This window comes from Mytilus edulis, chromosome 3, assembly GCF_963676685.1.
Source record: "Mytilus edulis chromosome 3, xbMytEdul2.2, whole genome shotgun sequence".
Classification (NCBI taxonomy): Eukaryota; Metazoa; Mollusca; class Bivalvia; order Mytilida; family Mytilidae; genus Mytilus; species Mytilus edulis.
Window position 1 is genome coordinate 100,624,697 of NC_092346.1, and position 19,175 is coordinate 100,643,871.

At 32.7% G+C, this 19,175-nt stretch overlaps 1 protein-coding gene across 1 annotated transcript; it reads right to left on the minus strand.

Moving 5' to 3' along the window:
- Positions 1-7,260: 7,260 nt before the first annotated feature.
- On the minus strand, positions 7,261-11,440 carry LOC139517968 (uncharacterized). Its single transcript, XM_071309534.1, has 4 exons — positions 10,745-11,440; positions 10,309-10,345; positions 9,733-9,849; positions 7,261-9,203 (listed from the first exon to the last, which is right to left on the minus strand). Exons 1-4 carry the CDS (start codon positions 11,366-11,368, stop codon positions 8,785-8,787), a joined length of 1,197 nt encoding a protein of 398 aa, XP_071165635.1. The 5' UTR covers positions 11,369-11,440; the 3' UTR covers positions 7,261-8,784.
- Between the last annotated feature and the right edge of the window lie 7,735 nt (positions 11,441-19,175).

Consider the following 19,175-nt stretch of genomic DNA (forward strand, 5'->3'; position numbering starts at 1 on the left):
AGCCAATCAGTCAAATACAACATGCATCTCACCCCTTATTTTATATAACAGCCAATCAGTCAAATACAACATGCATCTCACCCCTTATTTTATATAACAGCCAATCAGTCAAATACAACATGCATCTCACCCCTTATTTTATATAACAGCCAATCAGTCAAATACAACATGTATCTCATCCCTTATTTTATATAACAGCCAATCAGTCAAATACAACATGCATCTCACCCCTTATTTTATATAACAGCCAATCAGTCAAATACAACATGCATCTCACCCCTTATTTTATATAACAGCCAATCAGTCAAATACAACATGCATCTCATCCCTTATTTTATATAACAGTCAATCAGTCAAATACAACATGCATCTCACCCCTTATTTTATATAACAGCCAATCAGTCAAATACAACATGCATCTCATCCCTTATTTTATATAACAGCCAATCAGTCAAATACAACATGCATCTCATCCCTTATTTTATATAACAGCCAATCAGTCAAATACAACATGCATCTCACCCCTTATTTTATATAACAGCCAATCAGTCAAATACAACATGCATCTCACCCCTTATTTTATATAACAGCCAATCAGTCAAATACAACATGCATCTCATCCCTTATTTTATATAACAGCCAATCAGTCAAATACAACATGCATCTCACCCCTTATTTTATATAACAGCCAATCAGTCAAATACAACATGCATCTCATCCCTTATTTTATATAACAGCCAATCAGTCAAATACAACATGCATCTCACCCCTTATTTTATATAACAGCCAATCAGTCAAATACAACATGCATCTCATCCCTTATTTTATATAACAGCCAATCAGTCAAATACAACATGCATCTCATCCCTTATTTTATATAACAGCCAATCAGTCAAATACAACATGCATCTCATCCCTTATTTTATATAACAGCCAATCAGTCAAATACAACATGCATCTCATCCCTTATTTTATATAACAGCCAATCAGTCAAATACAACATGCATCTCACCCCTTATTTTATATAACAGCCAATCAGTCAAATACAACATGCATCTCATCCCTTATTTTATATAACAGCCAATCAGTCAAATACAACATGTATCTCATCCCTTATTTTATATAACAGCCAATCAGTCAAATACAACATGCATCTCATCCCTTATTTTATATAACAGCCAATCAGTCAAATACAACATGCATCTCATCCCTTATTTTATATAACAGCCAATCAGTCAAATACAACATGCATCTCATCCCTTATTTTATATAACAGCCAATCAGTCAAATACAACATGCATCTCATCCCTTATTTTATATAACAGCCAATCAGTCAAATACAACATGCATCTCATCCCTTATTTTATATAACAGCCAATCAGTCAAATACAACATGCATCTCATCCCTTATTTTATATAACAGCCAATCAGTCAAATACAACATGCATCTCACCCCTTATTTTATATAACAGCCAATCAGTCAAATACAACATGCATCTCATCCCTTATTTTATATAACAGCCAATCAGTCAAATACAACATGCATCTCACCCCTTATTTTATATAACAGCTAATCAGTCAAATACAACATGCATCTCACCCCTTATTTTATATAACAGCCAATCAGTCAAATACAACATGCATCTCATCCCTTATTTTATATAACAGCCAATCAGTCAAATACAACATGCATCTCATCCCTTATTTTATATAACAGCCAATCAGTCAAATACAACATGCATCTCACCCCTTATTTTATATAACAGCCAATCAGTCAAATACAACATGCATCTCACCCCTTATTTTATATAACAGCCAATCAGTCAAATACAACATGCATCTCATCCCTTATTTTATATAACAGCCAATCAGTCAAATACAACATGCATCTCATCCCTTATTTTATATAACAGCCAATCAGTCAAATACAACATGCATCTCATCCCTTATTTTATATAACAGCCAATCAGTCAAATACAACATGCATCTCACCCCTTATTTTATATAACAGCCAATCAGTCAAATACAACATGCATCTCACCCCTTATTTTATATAACAGCTAATCAGTCAAATACAACATGCATCTCACCCCTTATTTTATATAACAGCCAATCAGTCAAATACAACATGCATCTCATCCCTTATTTTATATAACAGCCAATCAGTCAAATACAACATGCATCTCATCCCTTATTTTATATAACAGCCAAATAATGAACAAAACCATTACCGTTTAGTAAACTATAAACCATTACCGTTTAGTAAACTATAAACCATTACCGTTTAGTAAACTATAAACCATTACCGTTTAGTAAACTATAAACCATTACCGTTTAGTAAACTATAAAAGGCATGACAAAATGTGAAACAATTCAAACGAGAAACCCAACGTAAAATCCAGTATGTATATATGTTTGATTTGTAAATAATATTACCCTGCACATTTGAATGTGGAATCACTTTCAAACACGTCATTATATTTGGTAAATCTGATAAATCGTTTAACCCGTTCCTATTTCTGTTTTTATTTTGAAAAGAAAGTAAATCTAACATAACGCGCTGAGGGAAATATGATACTTAACTCAAACAAGCGCTGGACCAAATATGATACTTCATTCAAACAAGCACTGAGTGAAATATGATACTTCATTCTTCAAACAAGCGCTGAGTGAAATATGATACTTCATTCAAACAAGCTCCGAGTGAACTATGATACCTCATTCAAACAAGCTCTGAGTGAAATATGATACTTCATTCTTCAAACAAGCGCAGATTGAAATAGGATACGTCATTCAAACAAGCGCATATCCAACTAGTTCTTTCGAGCCATCATTTTCTGCATAGGGAAACGCCTGTACCAAGTCAGAAATAAAACAGTTGTTTCCCATTCGTTTGATGTGTTTAAGCATTTGATTTTGCCATTTGATGAGGGACTTTCCGTTTTATATTTCCTTTGCGTTCGTTTGTTGTATTTCTGGTATTTTTCTTATTCCTATGTAAAGCATTCAACAAAATAGTACTATATGTGTCTAACATTTTGTTTTGATTTTTTTATATAACAACAAAGATTATCACTCTAATTGCTGTTGAACAAGGATTTTTGTTAGTTTGTAAAAGAGGTTTCAATAGATATATTATTTCTTAGTTCTTTTATATATTCAAAAGGTTTCTTGTAAACAAAAAGAAATTTTATTTTTTTATTAAACAGTCAAACACTTTAAAGTTCTTTTTTGTTTGGTTATTGTATATATATATATATATATATATATATATATATATATATATATATATATATATATATATATATATATAGTACAAATAAAATGATATTAAATTTTGGTTATCAACTTGATTTAAAAAAAAAAGTGAAAATAAATATCTGTAAGGGTACCTTTCAATTTAGGTCAACCAAAATATTATTGCACCCATTGATCGTTTAGCTTATTATATAAGTATTATATAATACCGTTCTTCTAGAGAGCCTGCCACCTTCAAGGTATTGCTTGTAGTGAATTAAGTCTTCAACTTTTGGTATATTAAATCTCTGTAGGAGATATGTTCTTTATTTTACTAATGAAAACTCTCTTTGAACATTATACAACTTACATAATTGCCTAAACTACTGAACATTAGGGTTTTTAATTATCATTTGGATCTATTTGAAGGAGAATTTATTAAAAAGATTTTGTAAAATAGTTATTATTATATATTTTTTAGAAATTTAGATGGTATTCCTGTAGAACTTTTAAAGGAAAAATTTGAAAACGGACTTCATATATTTTTTGAATTGTTCGTAATTCTGTATGCTGATGATACAGTAATCTTTTCAGAAACTAAAGAAGGCTTGCAAAATTCCTTAGATATTTTCCAGGTATACTGCGAAAATTGGAAACTGAAGGTGAATGTTAAGAAAACTAAAGTTATGGTATTTTAAAAGAGGAAAACTAAACAAAATCTGAAATTTACACTGCAGAATGATTTACATGAAATTGTTGATACATTTTCGTATTTGGGTGTCATTTTTAAATATAATGGTACATTTTTTGATACCAAAAAGAAACTTGTAGATCAAGCCCAAAAGGCACTGTTTTATATTTACAAAATTATACGGAATGAATCTTTACCTATTGATCTACAATTTAAACTCTTTGATTCTATGATAGAACCTATCTTACTGTATGGTTCTGAAGTTTGGGACTTTGAAAACCTGAAAATTATTGAAAAATCTCACTTGAAATTTCAAAAGGGCGCTGAAAGTTAGAAACACTACGCCTAATATGGTTTACGGAGAATTGGGTAGATTTCCTCTTGAAATAAAGGTGAAAATTAGAAGGATTATATATTGGTGTAAAATTGTAAATAATGAATCAAAACTAAGTAGTTTATTGTATAGACTAATGCTGGTTTAAAGCCTAAATCTAAATACACCTTTAAATGGATATTAATATGTATAGAAGCAATATTAAACGATACTGGCATTGGATATATTTTTGCCAATCTAACAGGCTACTGTGATAAAATGTACTTTTAAAAAACAAATACTTTGTGATCAATTTGTACAACAGTGGTTTAGTGATATTGAAAACTCATCACGAGAACAATTTTACTCAATGTTTAAAAAAGATTTTACTTTAGAAATATACCTTCTAAAACTTCCTGAATATTGCAGGCTTTGGATCACACACTTTAGGTGTTCAAATCTGCGTCTGCCTATCGAAACAGGCAGATGGCAAAATATCCTGAGGCATGATAGAATATGTACTTTGTGTAAGAGTAATATTGGTGATGAATTTCATTTGTTTTTTAAATGTACTTATCAAAATATTGTTGTATTAAGGGAAAAGCTACTACACAGTGAATCCTAATTATAAAAAAACGGAAGGTCTTCTTTCAATATGTAATGTACAACTATATAAACGACTTTCTGTATTTATCAAAAACATTGCCAATATGTTCTGAAAATCTTAAAAAACCATAGTTGTATGTTATTGTTACATATCTTTATGCTATATCTATGTCATTGATACCACATAATTACTTCGCCATGTTTATATAATGCTATTATGTATATGACCTCATGTTACACATGTATCTGTGTCTGAGTGTTCAAATAAAATCTTGAAATCTTGAATTAAAAAAAATATATATAATTCAATTCAAACAAATTATAACTTGGAATATCACTTTCAAAATTTATTATTACATATGAAACTACACATAATTATGAAGTCATTAGCTACAATAGAGACACTTACAGCAGTGGCGGATCCAGGGGGGGGGTTCCTGGGGTTGGAACCCCCCCTTTTTTTTTGGACGATCAATGCATTTGAATGGGAGTATATAGTTGGAACCCCCCTTTACTCTGGGTTGGGAACCCCCCCCCCCTTTTTAAAATGGCTGGATCCGCCACTGTTACAGGATCTAGTCAGGTTAGGCTTAAGAATTATTTTCATATGTTCTCGCTCCTCTTTCCCCTACGATACAGAGTTAACTATTTCGCCCAATATCACAAACTTTTCTTTACATAGAGGGCTTCAATAGCTCATAAAAAAAGTAGTTACTTTATTTTTCCCTTAACTAATGCTCGTCTGACTTGTATTTTTAATTTAAAATTGTTGACCAAACTACATTTTAATAGTTATATAATATAAGACTTCGAAGGTTCATATCATTTACATTCAAGCAGGTTGAACATTGATAGTAAAAACAAAATATCCGATAAAGCTTGGACAGATGTACAAAATAAATGCATACCAAAAAATGCAGAGGAGTTTGTATCAGATTAGCTGTGGAATAATGAAAACATAAAAATAGTTTTTAACAACATCTATTTTCTATAAAGACTGGTTGGATAAAGGGATCTTTTTGATAAATGATTTATTAAACGATGAGAGAAAACTAATGACTTTTCAACAATTTCAAAACATTTATAAAATTAAGTCAAACTTTCTTACTTATAATGGGGTCATTTCATAAATAAAATCATATAAAAAGGCTTTAAAGAACTATATGTCCATAAACAATTGTAATAAAACAATAGGACCAATTATGCCGAATAATATAAGAATATTTTTTTTTTATCAAGAAAAGGCTCGAAAGATATGGATAATGTTTAATTTGAAATATCCGATAAAAAAACGTTGAATGTAAATGAGATTAACCTTCGAAATCTTATATTAAAGGACTACATCCTTAATTTTTATATATTGAATTTAATGTAATACTATAATTGCATTTTGTGCACTTTTGAAAATGAAATATGGTTTAAACTAAATAAAATATGATAAATTAAAAAGTACTTGTAACTTTCAATTTTTCTCTATTAAAAGAAGAAATAATTTAAATCAGTATTGGAGCAGCATTATTCATTTGTAATAGAAGGTATCTTAAATAATCGACCTAGTCAATATAAACAAATTTGACACAATTCTTTTAAAAGGTATTTATTTCGTAACACAACAATTTGGCAAATTATCGCGTTTGCTCGTATCTACTAAAAAGTAAAATCACAAAAAAACTGAACTCCAAGGAAAATTCAAAACGGAAAGTCTGTAATGAAATGGCAAAATCAAATGATAAAACACATCTAACGAATGGACAACAACTGTCAAATTCCTAATAATTCCTAATAAAGCCTGAACATCCAAACATTTTGTCTGAATATACTTGTTTCGTGATAATCGTTAATTAAACAATGTATGGCTTCACTAAAAGATTTAAAAAAATCAATTGCATCATATTTCTGGATGAAATGTCCAATCTGTGGAACGCGCTCTTTAATTCTCGTCATGTAACTTTTGTACGCAGTCAGGTTAATTTGTTATTATATAGAATCATGTTTTTCTCTGCATTTTCTATACCGGTAGAGCAAGTACTTTAAAAACTACATTTTGTGGGCTGTGCATATGCATCATTCGTCTTTTTTATTTGTTTTTTGGTTTTTTTTTTTTTTAGGCTGCATTTATCTTTGGATGATAGTTGCCATTGACGTTAGAGGACTTTTGCAACAACGTTACATACTATCTTACCAAACTCCCCGGCAGTTCCAGCTCCGATCTGCATACGGGTCCACATACTACTCTACACTAATTGATGGAGTAAAAGAAAATAGCTCTGGAACGGAAACGATCACCGTACAGAGTTTAGTATCGTACAAGTCGTTTAAATGTTTATTTTTAACTTTTTGCGAGTAATAAGAGTATGACATAATCTTATGAAAAAAAGTTCTGCATTCCTTAATTTGAGTCACAGAATAAAAAGATTCTTTCACATTTTATTTACAATTTGATTAATATTCAATATTCAATTTTACACTTCTTAAATACAAAATCCAGTTTTTATATCAAAATAGTGATTGTATAAGTATTACATCAATCACTTAATAAATGTTTATCTTTATATACACTATGCATAATATGAAAATATATAATAATGATGATTATCTCTTGTTTTTATTTATCAATTCATAATTACTTATTGTGACTTGGGTGGAGAGTTGTCTCATTGTCATGCATACTACATCTTTTTATATATATGTACGCAGTTTTACATCCCTGACTTCTAATGTTTAGGTTTAAGCGTTACATATGAATGTAAATCCAAAAAACCTTTTGGACGGATGCAACCTATAACGTGAACTTGTTATTTTAATTACAGCCGACTGCAATGAGTGTGTAGGCAGAGGTAATATATTTTGTTAGCTTGCTTGCTAGCTGAAATGTGAGGTCATTATTATGTTAGGTAAACTACCCTCCTATAAGAATAGATTAGTCCGACAGATAACCAATCTATGTATCTGTTGGACTAGGCTACACCGAAAGGAGGGTAGTATACCTGACCTAATACTGACTTAACAATTCAGAGAACTAGCAAGCTAGCCAAAGATTTTACCTTTGCCTACACGCTCAATAAAATCAGCTGTAAGGGGAATGAAGCAATAAAACTTTGAAACTTTTTTTATCTATATGTTAGTGTCTTTTACATTTTGTTGTTTTGTGTTTCAAAGTTTAAGTGTTTTACTTTTGACATGTAGTGGTTAATTTGACATTTGCACATTTCTTTCTCTTTGTATTTTTGTATAATATTTACGGGTAACCAATTCGTAACTTTTCTTTTGGAAAATTTCAGCCATAAAGTTGGTAGTTTCCTATGTCAAGTCGTATGATAATGATTTTGATATATTTTTCCGTTGTTTTTTTTCATCGTTTCGTGACATAGTCTTTCATGATACGCTCTGATGGCAAAGCAGTGGCCGTCTGATTCTATTTATGTGACATTTCACTTTTGTTGTGTCACATCGACTTTTATGTACGCGCAGATACATGCATGTTCATAACTGAATTGTGTTTCTCTGTAGTGACATGTATATTTGCCATTGACTGTCGCCTGCATTTCTCATGCTCTTTTTTGTATGCTGTCTTAATTGATCTCACGCTAGCAACATTAATTTCATGTTCACATTTTAAAAAAGCGGACGTATCACACAAAACAAAAGATTTAAGTGACAAAACAAAATGGACTTTGTATTGTGTAGATCGTTGCTGTGTACGTATATCTATTTGGATGAGGTGTGTGTTTGTGTTTGAATTTGTATGTTGCACCGACCGAATTTGTTTCTCTGTTATCCTTAAAATGGATAATTCGATTACCAAAAACTTTAGGCAACCTTATGACCTTCATCGAGGGACAAGCAAGTGTGCAATATTAAAGCACCTAGCTATATGTGAGCACTTTTTATGATACATAGCATTAAAAAACGAATATGTTTACGTCGTCACTCTGTCTCAAGAAATCTTAAAAATACCAAAGAAACTGGCCTTTGTTTCTCTAGACAGGGTCGCAATATCAGATACCATGACATAAAGTTTATCACCAGCATTTAGTTGGAATGCAGCAGCAGTATAACTAGTGTAGTCAGTATAGAGTTTATCCTTAGCCCAACAAAGAGTGCGCACGCTCTTTAACAACAGTTCACTCCCGCCATTTGGATATATAACGTTGTATCTGTAGATATAATGGTATAACGCTTGTGAAGTATTCTGTTTGTAACTTTGACTGTTGATATTGCTGAAGTAGATCTGACTATAGACGAAGTACAGTCCTGAAGTGTTTATATTTAACATGTCCCTTGTTACTCTTAAACCTTGGACATGCGCAATGGGATCCGTTGACAACAGGTTCGTAATGGGAAATGGCGCTTCGTCTAAAATGCAAATTCATGATGTTATAATACTTTAAAACGTAAACTGGTTTTAAACCTTATAAGCGAACATTGCAGTTACTAAAAGAAATTACAAAATATACAAATAAACTTTCATTTTGAATATAAGGAGACGTTATAGGGTTGCGAATGAGACAGATATCTATATATACTAGCGTTCAAATCTTGTGAGTTGCACGCAAATATACGTCACCGTACGACTTTAAGCTATTAGTTAAGTTCATTTCGTTTAGTTAGATATCAAAATAACCAGCATGAACAAATTTTAAACAATTCAAACGACAAAACCGCCCATTTATTCATCTCTATTTTCAACAAATTCCTAAAGTATATAAAAATGCATTTCTGGTAATATGTCAATTGTAAATATGTATACATACCAAATGATTCACTATTGAGTAATTTTGTTTTTTTAGTCCAAAAGGTCGTAACTATTTCTATGTAATTGAATATTAACTGCAGTTTTTAAAAACTAACTTTTAAGAATTAGTGTGTGAATAAAATACATTACCTTGCTTAGGATCTTGTTGAGAGCCAACAAGTAAATGAGCTGCGACAGGTGCTTCCTTAATAGATGGTTGAAAGGATGCATTCCTCTGTTGAGTTTGTTTTTCCATGTCCAGTATATCTGTCAATTACAATAAAAGGTTACTAAAACCAGGATAAATGTTTTTCTGTATATTAGTTTAATATATATGTGTACCAAAATCTTACACCTGCCGATATCCGATATTATTCGATCAATCATTTGGGGTAGATATGCACGAATTAATTCTAATGGGTCAACATTAACTTGAAAATAACCATTCATCAAAGTTCATAATAATGAACTTTTTTAGCCCTTTGATTATTTCATTTTACACTCATCATGTTTAGGGCAGTTCATTAGTACATATTTCTCATCTGAACAGTTGTAGGGTGATTTCTGTCATAAAAATGAGTTACGAGGTACATATTGTTAGTTCCAATTGTGATGAGGAACTTAGTCAATCCAAGGACGGATTTTAATATCCTAGGCTTAATTTGTTTATAGGTACATTCATTTTGATATTCGATTACCATAACAATAATGTGAAAACAAACTTACCCTCTGTTTTCTGCTTTTGATGATTTCTTTCTATAATCTATAATATAGGAAAAGTTTGAAATATGACCCCATTGCAAGATGTTAATTTATATTTTAGTTCATTTGTGGTGCTAAGTCGTTAAGCATAGATGTACACATTTAGGGATCCATACACGGCCTCCAAAGACGTGCAATTTCAACGTAAAAACTAAATGGTAGGATTGCATCTCTCCACATCTACATAACTTTAGAATGATTTTCACATTTGTTGATGAATTACTGCTTAACGTCCAGTGATAAATAGCAAATGTATATTACAAAAGATAACATGTTAATGGATTTAATTGTTTATGGAATTGATCAATAGTAAAGAACCTGATTACTTAATGTTGTTTCATTTAGCATGAAAATTGAATTTAGTCTGTATGATTTAGTTCAGGTAATATGAAATACTTACAAGATTAGTCAAAATAATTGTTTGATTTGGTGTTTTTGCACAACAAATGTCAACTCTATTGACAGTCTTCTTATCAAGATACAGTAATTTTTCGTTGTCCTCTTCAAAAGGTCCTAGTCTAACACCGTCACACGGGACACAAAAACCAGTTAGAAAATTGTCCATTTCGTTCCTTTCTTTCATTAATCCGTTTTCAATGGAATTCAGTTTCAGCAGTATGTACACTAATGATGCCAAAAAGAGTATTGCCAATGTTACAACGGCAACTAACAAACTTCGTAATGCAGAAGGTGATGTCGCTGTAGAACTTGATGACAACAAACTTACATCAGAGCTCGTAGAATCGGTGCTATGGTTGCGTTTTATGTGAGACTTTGGTATCAAGTCTTCTGGTTTAATAACTGTCGGAATATTGTGATGAGGGTTTGGCAAATCATATACCCCATAATCGTCCGGATGGTTGTACATACTAAATGGTGAAGTGGTTTTCACGTTAAGAGAAGACTTATTCACGCTTTGGTCGTTCAAAGTACTGTTGTTGATTGCCTTTCGAAATGAGGAAGGTCGATCCCTCGTTGGTTCTTCATACATGATGCTAGAAGTAGATGAAGTAATTGTTGTCATAGACAAGGGTCGATAATCATTGTAAAACAACTGGGAAGAGAATTATCTATGGCAATATACAAAGGTGTGTTTATCATCAAGATACATTCATGTTTATATACATATGCATACATGTATTGTGTTAACATGTGATAATCTAGACTAAGTACTCAGATGTAAATATTATTCAAAGTCTATTTAGTACATAGCGTATGTAGGTTAATAGAATTAAAATAAAAACATAAGCTAATCACAATCTTTACATTGATATCAAATGGTTAACCGAAAACCTAAATTCATAGATAAATGAACAACATCAAGACAGTGAATAAAACGGTAAAAAAAATTAGAACCCTACAATAACTATTTAGATCATTCTTGGGCTATTTAAGAGTAAGCAATTTCTTGCTATTCAAATGGTACCCGTTATGTGCTACATGACGATTGACAGCCCGATAATCAGTTACATTCAGTGAGGTTATAAAACAGACAAAAAGGTAATATATTGATAACTGAAGTGAAGTATGGATATGGCCGTTTGTGAAACAAATATTCCGTACCGACTGAAGCAAAATAATGATGGTGTCGGTGAAACTTCTAAGGGATGAATATGTTCCTTTTAAGCAGTAACCTTTCGACCAAGGAAATCATCAGGGTGAACACGTGACTATTGCATCAACCGGAAGACATATGAAGGTGGTAATATAATGTCACCATAACAACAGAGAAATTCAACTCTTATTTACTCTCACTATAGTAAACTATATTTGGTTAGAAATCTCCGAAACTTCTCAAGGGTAGAACAGTTTATGTCAGACATTGTTCTAAAGGGACAGGGAAACTATTCCGGACACATGAAAGTGTTTTAGAACAGGCGCCTTTAGAACAGGCTCTGACATAAACTGTACAGACCTGGAGTGAAGAACCAATGCTAACCATGTACTTTGTAGACTTATATCCGCTCGCTTCATTTGGGTATCAAAGACTTATACCGTGTAAAAACGACTAATACCGTGTAACATCGAACTCTATAGTATAACAACGACCTATACCGTATAACAACGACATATAACGTAAACAACGATCTATACCGTATAACAACGACCTATATCGTATGACATCGACCTATACCTTATAACAACGACCTAAACCATATAACGACGACTTATACCGTATGACATCGACCTATACCGTATAACGACGACCTATACCGTATAACATCGACCTATACCGACCTATACCGTATAACATCGACCTATACCGTATAACAACAACATATACCGTATAACAACGACATACCGTATGACAACGACCTATACCGTATAACAACGACCGTATTATACTGAGCAACGACTATATCGTATTTTACTGAGACTATTTCGTATAATAACTGTTTTTGACTTAAGGAGCAGTCATTAACTTCAAAGACGGGGGTATAGTTTTTTGTTTGAGTTAGATTTTGTTTCAATATCTAACATTATAAGATATAAGAAAAATATGGATTCAGAATATTTTTTGTCATCTAATGAACCAGAATATCTTTTTGTCATCTGCTTGACCAGAATATTTGTTTCATCAAATTTGCCCCCACCCTTTTTCCCTTTGAAGTTAAATGGTCGTTCCCTTATAAGTTTGAATATCCTTTTGGTATCTTTCGATATATTGTATACATCGTAAATCAAACTGTGTTAATATCCTAATACAAAGGCACAGCATTTAAACACAAAAAAGATTATTCTATAATATTTATTAAACTAGAAATAGATAGCTAAGCAATGTCAACGGCTACAAGTTGCCCCCAAGGGACAAGCACGCTTGCTAATGTACCTCAAGTTCAACGTTACCTTGTGGTTGCTTTTCCGACTTCGTGACCCTGTGGTCGTTACTGGACAACCTGATGTGGTCAAGGTAACTTTATCGTATCAAATAAACTTATATGTCTGGTTAGAAATAAACGTGACAATATTACCATCGAGTGTTTACCGGAGTCTAAACGACAAATGCAAAACAGTTATATGAAAATAATATTTAATCAAATGAACATAAGATTTGTCAAAAAGAGGTAGTTTATGACCAACATAACTAGTGTTCATTTCACCAATGGGGGTTTCAATTTGTGTTAGCTTATTTAAATATTCAAAGTATTACATTAGTCGACCTCGTGTGTGTATTTGTGTGTCCTACTGATTTATTGTTGCTTACTTTAACGGGCAGTCGTAAATTAAGGTTTCATACATATTGGGGGACAGCTTGGTTGCTTCCGATGGATTGGAGATAATGTTCCATTCCCATTGAACGTGTCTTCGTACTAGTATTTACGCATCTCGTACATCCAAACGAATGCCTCTCTCTTGTATGTGTGTTGAAATACGAAAGTCTAAATCAGGTCAGCATTACAAGGAAGTTTGAGTTCAAAAGATGGAAATGTTCACAAAATTGTTTAATATGATTGTTTCTTTAATAGTAGACATTACTAGTATATGGAATATAATTTGCATTATCTGAATAACATTTTATGACTGACTGTGAGGTCTTTCTGTTGGACAATAAAGACACGGATCATAAGTAACGTTTTGGAAATGATATTGCATTTACTTATCTTCCTATGGTTCTTCTGACTTTATCATAATACAAAGAAATATACTTATACATGAATTTAAAATAAAAAAACCTATGCAATAGTGTGTAATACTTTTTGACTAAACGTGTACATTTGGAGAACATAAAATGCCATGAAATATGGACACATTGTACGTCATATAACGTATGATGGGTTTTCCTGTATGTGCAGTTCAAACATATACATAATCATACTGTCAATATATGTCTTTGTTTATAAGATAATCAACCAGGTCGCATGGTCTTTTATCGTTATGACATATAAAGATTAGATTTGGTGCAAATTTACCTGTTAACAAAGATACATGTATAACAAAACTTATACAAAACACTGTTAATTTCATTCATCCAAAGCTTAAAATGACTGATAAAAGTGAGATGCATATATAAGCGAAAGCGCCTCTGTTTTGGCGTATCTTAGTTCGTTCAATGAGGTTTCTCCTTAATTTTTAATAGACAAGTATTTGGGAACCAGTTTAAACACAGCATCGTAAAAATATCGCATATTACAAAAATCAAGCTACCGAAAAAGCAAATGAAAGTTATTTGAGAACGAAGATGTAATAACCACATGGATCAGAGGATAATGATTCTTATACGAAAAATAAGGAGATGTTACATAGGTTCTACCACTGCATCGAGTGTGATACGATATTTATCCACTTAAGACAGTTAAATTTTCAAATTTAAAACGCAAGGCTCACCGAGCGTTTTAAATATTTAAAACCTTACTGTAGAGAGTGGATAAATATCGTATTACACGAGATTTGGTGGTGGAATCTGTTTCTCTAATGATTTGCAAATTATCCTTCTTTTCGAATGATCTGCAAAAAGATGTGTTCTTTCTATGTGACGTCATCAGACTTTTTTCATGCCGTCACAATAGGAAATTCAGAGGAAAGCAAGAAAATTCGACGTCATAATCGAATTTTAACCAATGAAGAACTGAGATCAAACGAGCTACAGGTTGATTTAATTTTTTTTATACGATGGGTGCAGAAAGGGATAAATTGACGAAGAATTAGAGAAACAGTAGTATGATTGTCAATGAGACAACTATCCACCAAAGTTTCATTAATCTTAGATAGTTAACGATTTTAATCAATATTGAAGATTATCGAAAACAAACAACCTCAGAAGGCCGAAAGATGAATCAAAGTAAAAAAGTAAATTACTTGCTTTTGGTTATATGCGGTTATATTTTATATTATCAGTCAACGGAAGAGCATCATGTACGAATAACGCGCTAGACATTTGTTTAAATAATTGTTTGTTTATCACCCAGTTTAAAATATGTTATGCATGTTCTTGCAGAGAGCAAATTAGATATGCACAAAAAAGTACTGACACCCGAAAAAGAGGAAAAAATAATTGTGACATAAATTTGACGATGTGAAAAGCCGCCTACGAGTGGCCGATATTTATTATAAGAGTTGTTCAGAGCCTGACATTCTTCCATCACGAAGTATATAAGAAGTAACGTACCAAATTCAAAACTTACAGTTTCTTATTCATACCGGAATTAAACTGATTTAATTTATTCAAGAAAATTAATAGATTTGGTCCTGCTGTTCTGAAAAAACGAAACTCTTACTTAACCAACCATTCTGGCAATTTCTTGACAGAAAGATCACAAGCAATTTTTCAAAAGAATATGACCAGTTATAACATTCTAAAAGATTTTTGTATTGCAATAACATATATAAACAATATTGAAACATCTACAAATGATGCATCATAAATTGATTATTATAAATTAAAATAACTAACCCTGTTGACACAAATATAATTTCAATCGGTTGAATTTAAGAATTAGAATGAAATTATTTTCTTCTGAATTGTCTGCCCATAGGTGGCGTTTTAGGTTATGTGTTTCATCTGATTTGGCGGTTAAATCATTCGGCACGACAGGGTCCACTCGATCGGTCACGTTTATTTTTTAATACTACGGTTTTCATAGATTTTGTATCATGCATTAAGAGATTGTTTTGCTTTACATGTGTTGGTTCACTGAATGAACTATTTACATATTTATACGAGGACATTATACAGATGTTTATATTATTATTAAATGGTAATTAAACCAGCCATCGGCTCTGTCGTGTGGTATTGCATTTTACTATTTTTTGTTATTATTATTATGTGAATAATATGTGGTTTTGATATATGGGTATTAACGGAAGAACTTGTGTTATTTTATATTGTAGCAAAAGAATGATAACTCTGTCAAATATTTACAACAACTTTCTGCTTTTCGATTAATTACTAACCTTTTTTACTGCACAATTTCCCAAACAAAATGACATTTTGCTTTGTGTACGAAGTATAAATATATTTCAGCTTAAATTCAATTACATAAGTGTTAAAAGCTAAATCAAACTTTTCATTTTAATTAATCAAATATTGTATTTGCCATCACTTTGGGGGGTAGTTAGTTACATGTCTAATTATCGTGCATATTCGCAATTATGACACTAATGAACGATCTGTAATATACAAACCTGCATTTATTCTTAAAGATAATGACTGAAACTTTTCGACATGTTCAATTGCGACATATATATCTACACAATAATTCACAGAAGAACCACCAGTTTGTATTAAACGGGATTTTAGGCTAAATTTATAAAATAAAAAACAGATGCAAGAAGTACATTCAACCTTTGACATTATAATTATGTTAGTATGATACAGGTAGTCCTAGATTCAACCTGTGACATTATAATTATGTTAGTATGATACCGGTAGTCCCAGATTCAACCTGTGACATTATAATTATGTTAGTATGATACAGGTAGTCCCAGATTCAACCTGTGACATTATACTTATGTTAGTATGATACAGGTAGTCCCATATTCAACCTGTGACATTATAATTATGTTAGTATGATACAGGTAGTCCCAGCTTCAACCTGTGACATTATACTTATGTTAGTATGTTACAGGTAGTCCCAGATTCAACAAGTGTACATACAAAAATAAAGCATGTAAATTTTCGTTGTTTTTACGATGCTACTACGTTCTTATTACGCTTCTACAACGATCCCGCTAAGCCCCAGTCACACTGTCACGTTTTAAGAGCTACGTTTTACTACGTTTTGAAAGCGTAGCGAAACGGGAATTATACGTAACGAAGCGTAGCGAAACGGGAATTATACGTAACGAAGCGTAGCGAAACGGGAATTATACGTAACGAAGCGTATCGAAACTTAGTGATTCTTTGTTTAAAACTAGACCTGCCCCGTATGTTTTAAAAATTCAACAACAAACGTAGCGAAAATTGATACGAAGTAGAAACCTAGTAAATACGTATCAAAGCTTAGCGAAACGTAGCAAAACGTGCTTACTACGCAGCGGAACGTATCAATGCGTGGTGGAAACGTCGGTCTACACGTACTAATACGTAGTATAAAACGTGAAAAGAGCATAGCACAAACCTAGTAAAACCAAGCTTTCAAAATAACGGGACATTTTTTTTTATTCTAAACGTAGTTGAAATGTAGCATTTTAAAACGGAATAAAACATTATTGTGTGACTGGGGCTTTATAAGATTATACAACGTTCTCACCACGCTTATTCTGCGACCTCACTACGATTACTATGATCTTACTACGCTCATTACGTTCTCACTACGACCATACCACGATTTATCCGATTGTAACACGAAATCGTGGGCGTGGTGGTAAGGGTAGAGGTAGAGTTATAGGGGCCTCTGATACTAATCCTGATCAAGCAGAGAAGTCGGACCTAATGTACGCCGTCTAAACTTTCTTCTTATTCTTCTCTCTCAATTACAATGTCTTGGCCTGTTCGTAAAAGATTTTGTTTCTATATTTTAAAATGATTGTAGAACCATTACTACATGGTCTTGTGTTTCAATGGTTCAATTGAAATTGATAATTCGAACGGAGTCATGTCGTAAAAAGAGTGTGCCGAGGACGGCATGAGCTTGTCAGAATCATACTATGGTCTTGAACAGCGAGGTATACACGTGGTATAGTCATTGTAGAAGTGTGGTTGGGTCGCGGTGAGAACATGATGGTCGTAGTTATGTCGATTTGAGACCAAAGTGCAGTCTCACCGTGTAGAATCACGCTTTAGCTACGCTCTTGCAACAATTATACAGCTGACTTGCAATCTTAACACGACCTTACTGCTGACTGCTGTACCACTATTTTTGAAATTTTTATCTCTTGTCTGTTTGTTTTGTTCACACATCGTTGTCAATATGAACGGATTTGATATGACTGTCGTACAAGTGAGAGTTTTAGCTAGCTATAAAACCAGGCTTTATCCACCATGTTATACACAAGAAAATGCCTGTGCCAAGTCAGGATTATAATTTACAGTTGTTTGATGTGTTTGACTCTTGATTTTGCCATTTGATAAGGGACTTTCCGTTTTGCATTTTCCTCCGAGTTCAGTCGTTTTGTTATCATACTTTTTACTGCGGTCTCACTAAGCTTCTTCTACAACCTGAGTTCGCCATTTTGAACATGTTAAGGGAGCTACCATTTGATTTTTATGGGGGGGGGGGGGGGGGGGGGGGGGGGGCTAGGATGAAAAGTTTTGTCCTGCTTTTTTTTTAGTTGTAATCTCTGTCCTGCCTTTTTATTTTTTACTCTATCCGGTCCTGCCTTTTTTTTTACTAGTTTATCCTGACTTTTTTTACACAAATTGTCATCCTGCCTTTTTTTAAACAAGTTTTTCATCCGGCTTTTTTTTTTAACTCAAAACTCCTGTCCTGCCTATTTTTTTCAAATTTCATCCTAGCCCCCCCCCCCCCCCCCCCCCCCCCCCCCCCCCCCCCCCCCCCATAAAAATCAAATGGTAGCTCCTGGGGTCACGATTTTAACTGCCGTCCTTGACAGGACCAATCCGATTGAAAGTCTACAAGATCCTGTGGATTGAGGCTTAAAAGTTGGTCCACGCTCATCACGATCATGAAGTCGTCACCAATACCTTACTGCGATTTACACGATCGTCAAAATTTGCATTTTTTTTCAGAGATGGTATTGCGGTCGTGGTCTAGTGTGACAGGGTATTACGGTTTGCCAAATTTGTTGGAGATACCATTGTCATTGCTAAATGTTTGGTTCCTTTAAATGCATGGCCGGTATTTTGTTCTACTATTTTTTCTAATCATTTTATTCAAAATCTTTGTTGATACTATTACGATTGCCTTATTTGGAAAGAAATCAATGACATC

Coding starts and splice junctions, on each gene's coding strand:
- LOC139517968 (XM_071309534.1), bottom strand. CDS start 11,368: ATGACAACAATTACTTCATCTACTTCTAGCATCATGTATGAAGAACCA. Junction 9,850..10,308: donor TCAAAAGCAGAAAACAGAGG/GTAAGTTTGTTT, acceptor TGTAATTGACAG/ATATACTGGACATGGAAAAA. Junction 9,204..9,732: donor TCAACAAGATCCTAAGCAAG/GTAATGTATTTT, acceptor TTTGCATTTTAG/ACGAAGCGCCATTTCCCATT.